General features: G+C 43.4%; 1 protein-coding gene across 3 annotated transcripts in view; it reads left to right on the forward strand.

Moving 5' to 3' along the window:
• The window catches only part of fam184b (family with sequence similarity 184 member B), a 295,639-nt gene that overhangs the window by 124,241 nt on the left and 158,559 nt on the right, over positions 1–12,839 (forward strand). For all 3 annotated transcript variants that reach the window (XM_060916853.1, XM_060916852.1, XM_060916851.1), the window contains one exon: positions 8,004–8,099. In XM_060916853.1, the coding sequence (XP_060772836.1) occupies positions 8,004–8,099 (96 nt within the window). The remainder of the gene's footprint in view (positions 1–8,003; positions 8,100–12,839) is intronic.

Consider the following 12,839-nt stretch of genomic DNA (forward strand, 5'->3'; position numbering starts at 1 on the left):
AATTCAACAGAAAGAGACTCAGACAGCAGAGAAAGTTGTCTATGCAGATAATGTTCCTTCAGCAGCTAAATACTGCCTCCAAGGCTGGAACGGACGTCTATCTGGAATGGATATTTATGCACAAACTGATGCCTGCACCTTCTGCTCTTGCAGAAATGAATAGCAATTTATGATTGTCAGTAAACCTGCTGATATTGTCCAAACCACAAACATGGACTCCTTGAACTACACTTCCCAGAACTCACAGCACCCTCTGTCTCCTGACCATTAACCACAGCTGTCACTCATCACTCTAATTAGTCCCTCTGCCTTTTTAAACCTTACTCTCACACAACCAGAGGTGGAAAAACCCGGGTGCAGAAAGTAAAAACCCTGCCACATTTTTGCTCCAGCCAATTCAATGAACCAGCTGATCCTAATTACCACATCCCCTAAGCCAGGTTGATGAGCTAATTGGTGAAATCACCTGTGTTGAGAGCACAGGCAGAAGGAAAACCTAAGCAGGACTTTTACTTTGTCAATCCAGTTTTTCCACCTCTGCACACCACTTCATTGCGAAGTATTGTTCTGCTATCCTCAGTTCATACCAAGCCTGGTTTCTTCTGACTGATTCTCATTTTTCTGGCCTTTGCTTCCCTCTTTCACATTTACTCTTTGTCTTCTCTCATTTGCCCTGTTTGCTGTTCACCCAACCATCGCTAGTCCCTCGACTCTGATTCTCATCTCACGTTTTGGCTTGTTCACTGTTTGCGCTATGCTCCTCTTCTGCACATACATCTGTAAGTGCCTCCACCATGACAGGATACTTTGCCATCATGGATGTAGCGGAAGAGGCAAAGCAGACAGCTCTCAACACTCAAGGACACTTACTAGGAGCACATCAGCAGATGCTAGTCGATCTCAACACAAGGATGTCTCAACTAGCAACTGTGATGTTGCAGGCCCTCCTACCGTGCTCTGAACCATCTCCAAGCCCAGTGCTACAACTTCCTGCTCCAGAGAAGTTTGCTGGAGATCTGCTTGCATGTAAGGGTTTCCTCCTCCAATGCTCCATGTACTTCGTTGCCATGCCGAACATGTCTGATGAGCACAAGATTGCTAAATTCCTCTCCTTTCTCATGGGTAAAGCCATTCGATGGGCCAGTGCTGTCTGGAACAACGGCAGTGGACCCATGAAGTCTTATGAACAGTTTCTTGCTCAATTCAAAAGGATTTTTGACCATGAACTCGAAGGCATCAAAGTAGGCGAAAGTTTACTCTCCATGTCACAAGGTTCCAGAAGCGTAGTAGAGTATGCTCTGGAATTTAGAACACTAGCCGCTAGTGGATGAAATGATCCTGCTCTGAAGGCTCTCTTTTGCAAAGGGCTGCACCCTGAGATACTGAGTGAGCTTGCCTGCTGAGATGAACGGTTGACACTAGATTCTCTCACTGACCTCGCAATTCATCTGGGCAATCTCCTAACTCCTCGACCCTCCCTGCAGGAGGCTGTAGAACAGGCTCCGATCCTGGAGGACAGTTCCACCATGGAAGTCTCACGCACCCGGTTAACTCACTCTGAACGCATTAGGAGGAGAAGGGAGGGACTCTACTTTTATACTGTGGAAGCTCTGAACATCAGCTCAGCCGCTGTCCTGTTCGTCCTCCTCATCCATCTTCGGCAGTGTGTCCTACACACCATGTAAGTCTCACATGCAGGTTTAATTCCAAGTCATTCAAGGTTCCAGTGTTAAGGTTGACTTCTTCCACCCACATCCCCTCTGCTTTCATAGACTCAGGAGCAGAGGGGAACTTTCTCAGCAGCGCTGTTGTCCAGAAGTTCAACTTGCCAACAATCCCTCTTCAAAGTTCGCTCAGCATTCATACAATCGACGGAGGACCCAAAGGTCTAGTCACCCTATGCACTGCCTCCATTCTGAGCTCATTTCACTGTCACCACCACGGTCCTTGGCTTCAACTTCACGACCCCTTGATTTCTTGGCAGAACAAAGAAATTCTCCAATGGTCACCCACATGCTTTCAAGGCTGCATCTCTCACCCTAAGATCACAGTCGCCTCCATCTCTGTGGAGAATCCTATGCCCGACTCTATGGACAACGTCCCAGCATGCTATCTTGACCTCAAGAAGGTTTTTAGTAAGGGTAAGGCATGTGGGCTGCCACCTCACAGGCCGTATGTCTGTGCTATCAACCTACTGCCGGGCACATCACCACCAAGAGGGCGTGTCTACCCTCTCAGAAGGAGCAAGCTGCTATGGAGGAATACATCCATCCTTCAAAGTCTCCAGCCTCAGCAAGCTTCTTTGTGGAGAAACTTGGTGGTGGCCTTTGCCCATGTATCGACTACAGAGGATTGAACCAAGTGTCAGTCATATACCTGTATCTACTCCCTCTTGTCCCAGCAGCCTTGGAACAACTCGGATCGGCCAAGATATTTTCTAAGCTTGACTTGCGCTGCATGTACAGTTGCATCAAAATCAAAAGGGGTGACGAGTAGAAAACAGCGTTCCGCACCACCGCCAGCTATTTTGAGTACCGGGTAATGCTGTATGGCCTTTCGGCGCCTAACGTATTCCACTCTCATCAACGATGTGTTACAGGACATGCTAGGCAGCTATGCCATCGCCTATATCGATGACGTCTTAATATATATTCTCCTGATGAAGAAAGTCACATTGAGCATGTTAGGACGGTCCTCAAACGCCTGTTCCAGAATCACTTCTACATCAAAGTGGAGAAATGCAAGTTCCATCAGCATCGCATCTCTTTCCTGGGCTACATCATTAGCTCCGAAGGTGTCAGTATGGACCCATCTAAGGTCTCTGCGGTCACGTCTTGGCCCATACCCACATCAGTTAAGGAGCTTCAATGTTTCCTAGGTTTTGCCAACTTCTATCGACGTTTTATTTGGGGTTTCAGCTCCATCGCTGTCCCACTAACTTCACTATTCAAGAATGGACCCAAGCGCCTTCAGTGGAACCCCACAGCGGAAGAAGCTTTTGGTAGTCTCAAGCAAGCCTTCACCTCAGCTCCCATCTTGCAGCATCCAGATCCATCCAAACCTTTCACTCTGGCGGTCGATGCATCTGACACTGGAGTAGGGGGTGTGCTATCACAATGTTTCGGGGGAAAAACAGAAACTCCATCCAGTATCATTCTTTTCTAAGAAACTCTTTTCCACTGAAAGAAATTACAATGTGGGAAACCGGGAACTACTCGCCATAAAACTGGCTCTCGAAGAATGGTGACACTGGCTTGAGGGAGCCACTCACCCATTTGTTATTCTCATTGACCACAAGAACCTTGAATATCTCAGGAAAGCCAAATGTCTAAATCTTTGTCAAGCCAGGTGGGCTCTTTTCTTCACAAGATTTAATTTCACCATCTCGTTCCGTCCTGGCTCCAAGAATACCAAGGCCGATGCCCTATCGTGAATCTTTGCATCCACTCACCAAGATCCCATTACTCATCCCATACTTCTATCTCACTGCTTCCTTCAGTCCATTACTTGGGATTTAGATAAAGAACTCAGACTCTCAACCCCAACCACTTCCTGATGATCTTCCACCTGGTCTACTATATGTGCCCAAGGATCTTAGAGGGAAACTAATTATGTGGGCCCACGCTTGACCAGCCACTGGACACCCTGGCGGCCAACGCACCCATCAGATGATCAAGAATAAGTACTGGTGGGAGAACATGCTCACAGAAATTAACCAGTTCATCACCTCATGCTCCGTCTGCACCCAAGCCAAGGTTCCTAGAACACCTCCCACTGGCAAACTTTGTCCCCTCCCTGTTCTTTAGAGACCCTGGTCCCACATTGCCCTCAATTTTATCACTGACCCCCCCCCCCCAGGCAACACCACCATCATGGTAACAATTGACCGTTTCTCCAAAGCCCTCAGACTCCTTCCGTTACCTGGCATTCCCACAGCATCCCAAACAGCAGAACTGTTATTCCAGCAGGTATTCCGTTACTGTGGTCTCCCTGAGGTTATTATCAGTGACCGGGGTGCACAGTTCATCTCATGTTTCTGGAAGAACTTCATGGCAAGATTAGGAGTTTCTGTGAGTCTCACATCCAGATACCACCCTCAGTCCAATGGCCAAGTCAAAAGAGCAAATCAAGAAATCAGCTGCTTCTTGAGAATCTTCTGTATGCGCAACCAGGGGGACTGGACACACTTCCTTCCATGGGCTGAGTATGCACAGAATTCCCTCAAGCACTCTCTGCAACCCAACTAACACCGTTTCAGTGCATATTTAGCTACCAACCACCCCTGTTCCCTTGGGACGACTCGCCCAACCAAGTTCAAGCCGTTGAAGATTGGTTCTCACACAGCCAGACAGTTTGGGAGGAGGTACACCGACATACTGAAATGGTCAGTGCCAAGTACAAAGAGTATGCAGATAAACACAGAGCAGATACACCTACATACAACTCAGGGGACAGTGTATGGATAGCAACAAAGAACCTCCGAGAACCCAATTCATGCAGGAAGCTACAACCACAATACATCGGGTCATTTAAAGTCACCACTGCATCAATGAAATTTCATACCTGCTAGAGCTCCCCCCCTCACAGCAGACTATCACCCACATTTCATGTATCCTATCTGAAACCTGCTATCCCGGGACCTCTCGCTGAAAACGCACCAAGCCAGGAACATCCAGCTCTCAACTTAAAAGGTGAACTCATCTACCAGGTAAACAAGATTATCAACTCCAGACGAAGAAGAGGGCAGATCAAGTACCTGGTAGATTGGGAGGGTTACGGACCCGAGGAACAGAGCTGGGTTCCTGCCAAAGACATCCTAGATCCACTCCTCAAGCAAGAATTCCATGCCACACACACATCCAGACAAACCTGCACCCAGAGGTAGGGGGTGCCCTAGAAAATCTGTAGTTCCTGGTAGGAGCTCCTTGGGAGAATATCATAAATTTACTTAAATTTAAATAGTGATTTATGATTGTCAGTAAACCTGTTGATATTGTCCAAACCACAAACATGGACTCCTTGAACTACACTTCCCAGAACTCAGTGCCCTCTGTCTCCTGACTATTAACCACAGCTGTCACTCATCACTCTAATTAGTCCCTCTGCCTATTTAAACCTCACTCTCACACCACTTCATTGCAAAGTATTGTTCTGCTATCCTCAGTTCATACCAAGCCTTGTTTCTTCTGACTGATTCTCATTTTTCTGACCTTTGCTTCCCTCTTTCATGTTTACTCTTTTGTCTTCTCTCGTTTGCCCTGTTTGCCATCCTCCCAACCATCGCTAGTCCCTCGACTCTGATTCTTGACTCACGTTTTGGCTTGTTCACTGTTTGCTCTACGCTCCTCTTTTGCACATACATCCGTAAGTGCCTGCACCATGACAGTGATAAGGTCAACAGTCTATCCTGACAGTCACTGACTGGCGACACGCCTTGCCCTGCAGTCCTGCAGCCTACTGACACTGGTGAAAATGGATCATTTGTAGTAAATGGGCAAACAATTGGAAAACCATCAATGGCTATGTGGTGGACACTTTTGTTGCATCAATTCTCCAGGCTGGGGCTATGTCCAACCACATAGATGCCATCTTCAACAGACATGCTCTCTTGATCAAGATGCAAAAATAATGTGGAAAAAAGGCAGCAACTGAGACACAAGAAATTCAGGACAGGACTGTCCCACTACCTTAGAAATGGAACAACTTTGTTGCACATGCACAAGACAAAGTAGACTTGATAAGAATTTTGTCCCAACAGCTGGTGGTATAGGCACCATCAAACAAAATCACTGGCATTGCCGGCAGCTTCAGTAACGAACAACATGTTGGGTTTTCAACCTCTTTAGCCTGTCAACACAGAGGAGGTGAAGGCCTGGCACAATGGAACAGACACTCAAAGGGACACACAGTGCTCCACTGTGTCAAGAGCCAAGCATCTAGTATTGTTGTCTGTTCTTGTGATACTGATGTGCTGGTCCTTCTGTTGGCCCATTTCATAAAGATGTCATGTCTGAGGGTTTGGATGAAGTCGGGCACCTCAAAGAAACGGAAATGCATCCCAGTCCACTCAGTTGCAGATCAGTTTGATAGTTACATTTTCAGCATTCTGTTGGCCTTTCATTCACTGACAGGTCCCAACACTACTACTTTCTTGGCTGGTTACACCAAGAAATCCTGCTGGAAAATCTTCAAAGAGCATCACAATCTTCTTTCAACCCTTGGCGAAGGTGATCTCTCAGCAACTGCACTTGTGCTGATGCTGAATCCTTCATCTACAAAGCTGACTCAAGTGACAGTCAGTGCTAAGTCAACCCTCTTTGCTCAAGCGCATCTCTTTGAGACCTTGCCAACAACACAATGTCCTGTCCTTTCACATGAAGTGGGCAAACTACCAAGCATCAGTATAGCAACAGGCAAACTAGTGCCCTGTACTACCTCCACCAGTGACTATGGGATGGAGAATTGAAAATGGGGCTCGTCCCTATACTGATCTGAGTTATGATCATGTGCAGTTGTACCATACAGTGCAGAAGGGGTAATTGCAAGAAGATGAAGCTGCCATGTACTGTTGCACGTAGATACAAGTCAGTGGACACATTTGCAGAAATAAGATTGAATGCATTCTTCCTTTGACTGAATTATTGCTTTCATTGGCTTGTTTCATTATGACCATGTGTGCACTGAATTAAATGAGAATCTGTGTAAACTCCAAATATTCTGAAAATATAAACTGAAATCAGATTCAGAAAGAAGTGATTTTGCTGCATAATTAGAAAAAAAACAGTACATTGTAAATAAAAATCACTGGTCAGACATGTTAAATTGCATTGAAATTAATGTTCTCTTTTTTATTTTGTTCTATAACATGCCATTTATTTAGTATGACGAAAGCAAGAATCGTGTTAACAGCTGTTTTCTATTGGAAATGTTGAAATCAACAGATTATTTCCTTTCTTTCAGCATATAGTATGATCAGTTTGTTTGCACAGTACCTATGTTGACTAATCATTTCTTGTAATGAACACAATGCTGAATTTGACAAATGAAAAAGAAAAAAAGAGTTCAGCATACCCAAATCCTTCAGGGGAAAACAACAACAAAAAAAAACATTTGTCAGCTTTATCTTGCACTTGCTGACAACCTTTAAACTAAGGCGATTTTGCAGAAATGGAACCAGGCTATATCAGTCTGCAGTACATTCTGTCTGATGCATTATGCTCTGGTCATGAGGAATGATCCACTATCAGCACTCTCCATCATGGTGGGTAGAGAGCAAGAAGCAGCCACTGAGAGTACAATGACACCAGGGTCTTATTTTATGTGAGGTAGCTGTATTAAGCTCCTGAATTCTACATATGAATTCTACACTGTTGCATTGCTGCTAACTGCTCTTACATTTGTCTCATTCCTGCTGCCAACTCCTCATTTCAAAATAGTAAGGCAGAATTCCTGTTCCAGGGGGCTGAGTAACCAAGCCTTCTGTCCATTTCAGTCATGGCCGTGACAGCAGTTTTTTTTTTTTAAATGAGAGGCCTCCGCAGCCATGTTTGCATATCAGTTGTTCACTTTAATCAGAAACCATTTTGACACTGATCATCTAGTCTCGCAAGCCTCACAAGTGATGCACATTTAATAAACACATCAGTGAACAAATATCAACAGAGATCTAGAAAAAAATGATAGATGTTTTACATCTTGAATCCCTCCTCAACTCTTTGACAGGACAAGAATGTGAAGGAGAACAAACATTACATATTGGGGAACTTTTATAATCCATCCATGTAGACTCAGTGTCACAAGGTGGTGACTTTACTATTAATATTCAGCAAGAAAATCAAACCGGAATACTCCACTTGTTTCAAGGGAAATCATCCTAGCTGTCCAGAACAAAAGCATATACAGTATAACCTACCTTTTTCTGCATCTTTGTAGTGTGAAAGCCTCAGTTATAGGCATTAATGTTTCAGTTACCACTAAGAATTTCTGGCCATGTCCCACCACAGGCAGAGGAATACAGAAAGACTGGGGAGGAAGAAAGAAATAAACTGGAGACAGAGAGAGGGGAACTACAGAAACAACTACAGTTGTCTGCTGTAAAGGTGAGAATAAGAAGAAAAATATAAGAAAAAAAACCATGCAATTAATAAGACATTATCCACATAAAACTCTAAAAATAATGAAATACAGTTGTGGTCAGATGTTTACATACAGTGACATGAATGTCACCTTGGATATGAATGTCATGGCAATATTTGGGCTTTCAGTAATTTCTTTGAACTGTTCTTTTTCTGTGGCAGAATGTACAGCATGCATCTTTAATTAAAAAAAAAAACACTAGAATTTAGTGCACAAATTTTAATTTTCTTTGGGTTTTCTGAAATCAACCCAGGGTCAAAAATATACATACAGCACACCTAATATTTGGGTGAAATGTCTCTTCAAGATTCACCTTAACCAAACATTTTTGTTTACCATGAACAAGCTTCTGGCAGAATTCTGGTTGGATATTTCATGACTCTTCATGGTAGAATTGGTAGAGTTCAATTATTATTATTATTATTTTTTTCCTTGATATGGACTCGACTTATAAGCACGGTCCATCTATTTTCAATACAGTTGAAGTCAGGACTTGTTTTAAGCTGAATGTTAGCCTGCTTTATCCTCCACAACTAGCTCTAATGCATGTTTGGGTTCATTGTCCTGTTGTAAGTCCTAAGTCATGTTCATGTTTCTGATGGTTTATACTGAAGAATTCTGAGGTAGTACTCCTTCTTCATTATTCCATCCACTTTGTGCAATGAACCAGTTCCACTGGCAGCAAACCAGCCCCAGAGCATGATGATCGTACCACCACCACCAGCTGGTACAGTGTCCCTCTGTACATGGTGGTCATTGTGGCCAAACAATTCAATCTTTGTCTCATCTGACCATATAGCTGTCCTTCAGAAGGCTTTTTCTTTGTGTGGTCAACTTCAAACTTTAGTTAAGCTTGAAGGTGTCAATTTTGGAGCAGGGGGTTGTTTCTTGGATAGCAGCCTCTTAGTGCATGGTGAGCTGAACTGTAGACCCATCAGCTTCCAGTTTATGGCAGGGCTGTGCCATGATGGTTCCCAGGTTGTTCCTGACCATCCAAACCAATTTCCTTTCAGCTGAGGGTGACAGTTTGGGTTTTCTTGAAGCAAAGTGGCTTGGCAAAGTGACTACACCTCACAATAACCTGCATACAATTGTTTGAACTGATCTTGAAATTGTTTAGAAATGGCTCCAAGAGACATTCCAGAGTTGTGTATATCTGTGATCCTCCTTCTCAGATCTGCACTAAGCTCCATGGACTTTCCCATTTTATTGTGTGTTGGTCAATCCAGTGAGTGCTGTAAACAAACCATTTTTATGAAGGCACAGAGAAGCTACCAGCTGTAGTCAATCATGATCACTAACAAGAAGTTAAGAGGCATTGGCTTTGGCAAGATAAGAGACATTTTTCAAGTTTCAGCACCTCTGAGTTAATAATCTAAGTGAGCGTATGTAAATTTTTAACCCTGTATGTATAATTTTGGAAAACCCAATGAAAATTAACTTGTGCACCAAATTCTAGTGGGTTTTTTTTCTTAATTAAAGATGCATGCTGTACAATCATTCTACCACAGAATAAGAACATTTCAAAGAAATTACTGAAAGCCCAAATATTGCCATGACATTCATGTCACTGTATGTAAACTTCTGACCACAACTGTAGGATTTTGCAATATAATGGTAAATAAGCACAGCACTGTAATTCTTCAGTTCTATCCTTTGCATTCACATTAGCATGTGCTATTTGTTCCTGTGGGTTTCCTTGGTTTAGTCCAGTTCCTTCCCCCTCCCAGAAAAATGTTTTGGTATGTGGCTTGGCTACTTTATTAGGCATGAATAAGTGTGAGACTGTGCGATGCCCTGGACTGTACTCATTTACTGTGTGTTTATACCTCACACCCAGTTTATGGGACAGGGTATGGATCCACCTTATATCTCTTCAAGGGGCAGCATGGTCGTGAAGTCATAGCTGTTGGGAGGGTAAATCCCCAATGGTTGCTGCATAGCATCTTAGATGACATCTTAGCAGAACCTTTAAAAAAGAACCCCTCCCCCCCATCCATCCATTATCTGTAGCCGCTTATCCTGCTCTACAGGGTCGCAGGCAAGCTGGAGCCTATCCCAGCTGACTATGGGCGAGAGGCGGGGTACACCCTGGACAAGTCTCCAGGTTATCGCAGGGCTCCATCCCCCCCAAAAAAGTTGTGGGTTAAAAATGTTGCTTACAATTGGTTAAACAATGGTGGTTTATATATATATTGTTTTAATTAGTTATTGAGTAAATAATTGGGGAAAATTAATATTGGAGCAATAATATTGGCTAATCATTAATTAAAGCTTGTGTGCACGCGCTAGCGTAGTGACTGGTTGGAGTGTTACGACCCACATGGATCTTTTTCAGACCTCCATGTTGTGGAAGTTTTTTAGTAGCGTTTTAAAAAAAAAAAAACTTCTGTCTAGTGAAATGTATTTGAGAATCTCAAAAAGTTAGGTGTGTGTGTTGAATGTATACTTTTGATACTTGGGGCATAGGAGCTATTTAGGGCTAGTAATGAGATAAAAATCAAATAATGATGTGATTTGAAAAAGGTGATATCAACAGGTGATTGTTTTTACTGTGCAAAAAGGAAGCCTTATGTTAACATCCTTTTTCCGCTTCCGGTTGAGAGTACATCGTGCGCATTCTGGCTGCCGCTTCTCACCGGAGCTTTATTTTATTTTCTCTCTTAATTTTATTTATTTCTAAAAAAATTTTTGTATTTGTGTAGTTTGATGTTTTTGTTTGAGTGTTTATGTCCACTGGTTGTGGTGTAGCTCTGGACCCAGTTTTGGGCGTCGGTTCCCTCCAGGCCTTGGTTCACCGTGGGTGATGCCTGTGCTCCTAGCTATGGACTGCAGTGAGCTCGTTGCTCATTTTAACATCGTGGTTGTCCAGCGCTCTGTGCTTTAGTGTTTGGCGTGGTGTTCCGAGCGATGTTGCTCGGTGGCGTCGCGATGGCTGTGCAGGTGGTTTGGGACATACCGGCACTTTGCGTGGTGGTGCTTCTGTGCTCCCTTTGTGGATCCATGGCGTGGTGTTCCGAGTGATGTTGCCGGCGGCGGCACGACGGCTGTACTGGCGGTGTGGGACTTGTTTTCGTATGCCTTTTGGTGGGACTGTGGCTGCTACACCATTGGAATGACATCCTGGCCTCTATTTGGTGGACTTTTTATTTTTTAAATTAATTAATTTGTTCCCTATAATTGTAAAGCGACCTTGGGTTTTGAGAAAGGCGCTATATAAATTGAACTTATTATCATTATTATAACTGTCCAGAAGCTTCAACTTCTCTGAGCTTGGAGGCATGTGGGATGGATCATCTTGCAGTAGAAATGGGTATTGTGGTCAGATGAATCAGTATCCCAGGTCTTTTTTGTGTGTGTGTGTGTAAGAAATGGATGCCGCTTGCTCCAGATCAAAGACATAAAAGACCATCCAGGCTGTTACCAGCAACCAAATCCAAAAGCCAGGGTCTGTCATGGTATGGGGTTGTCAGTGTCCTTGGTAAAGATAACTTACACTTCTGTGATGGCAGCATTAATGCAGAAAAGTACATTGAAATTTTTGGAGCAACATTCATGAAGACATCTTTTCCAGGGATATTTCAAAAAGACAGTGCCATATTCTGCACACATTACAAGGGTATGGCTGCAGAAGAGTGTCAGTGTCATGCTCCGCCCCGGAGATCCACTCTGGAGATTACAGATCTCTCATGCCAGCGCCGATCCGGATCCGGGACAGGAATTCCTTCTCCCCGAACTCACTTCCTGGTTTTCACTGCTGCTTATTTAAAGGTCATTCTCAGACACTGTTTTTGCCAGAACGTCTCGTTTGCTTCTCTAGCCGTTTCTGTGCCTCGCTTGCTCCTCATGGTTTTTATCTCTAGCGATTTTTCTCGTCTATGGTTTTTGCACTAGCGTTTTTCTGGTTCTTGGTTTTTTGCACTAAGGGTTATTTCTGGTTCATGGCTTTTTGCGCTAGCGTTTTTGTCTTTGCCTGTCTCATGTTTAAGTTGTTTGTTCTTATTTTGCCCGGACTATTTTTGCTACTTGTTTTTCGTCCTGTTTGTTTACCTTTTGCCACACCCTTTCTTCCTTGTGTTAAATCATCTTATTTATTGGATTACTGTCTGTGTTCTGTTTTTGGATCCTAACTTCACCATACCTCCATCAGCCCTAACAGTCAGTCCTCTCAATCCTCAATGTGTGGTGAACTTTGAAATGAAAAATGACAACGATGACCCCATACTGCTGTACAACTTAAGACATGTTTGCAGGAAGAATGGAACAAAATAACACCTGAAATGCTTAATCAATTGGTGTCTTCAGTCCCTAAAAATCTTAAGTATGGTGAGAAGGAATAGCAATATTCACAAAGTGGCAAATGCTTTACCATCTCAACTTTTTTTTTTAAACGTGTTTATTTTGAAAGAAAAACCAATCAAATTCATGAGGTAAAACATCAAATGTGCTTTTGTATTATTTTGAGTGTAGTAGAGGTCAAAGCCTATTTACAAGTAATAAGGTAAAAAAAATATGAATTATAAAAAAAATAGAGCATTTGCTGGAAGGGCGAACAGCATCTTTGTTACTGAGGTGGTGGTAGAAACATGCTCACATTCTGGTTTGCTTTTAGCCAAGAGCAAGCATAGTTTAATCCAGTGGTTTTCAAAGTGGGGGCCACCAGGGGGCGCTAGGGGGGCCTCAGAAAGTTGGAGGGACGATAA

This window comes from Neoarius graeffei, chromosome 3 (assembly GCF_027579695.1).
Source record: "Neoarius graeffei isolate fNeoGra1 chromosome 3, fNeoGra1.pri, whole genome shotgun sequence".
NCBI lineage: Eukaryota > Metazoa > Chordata > Actinopteri > Siluriformes > Ariidae > Neoarius > Neoarius graeffei.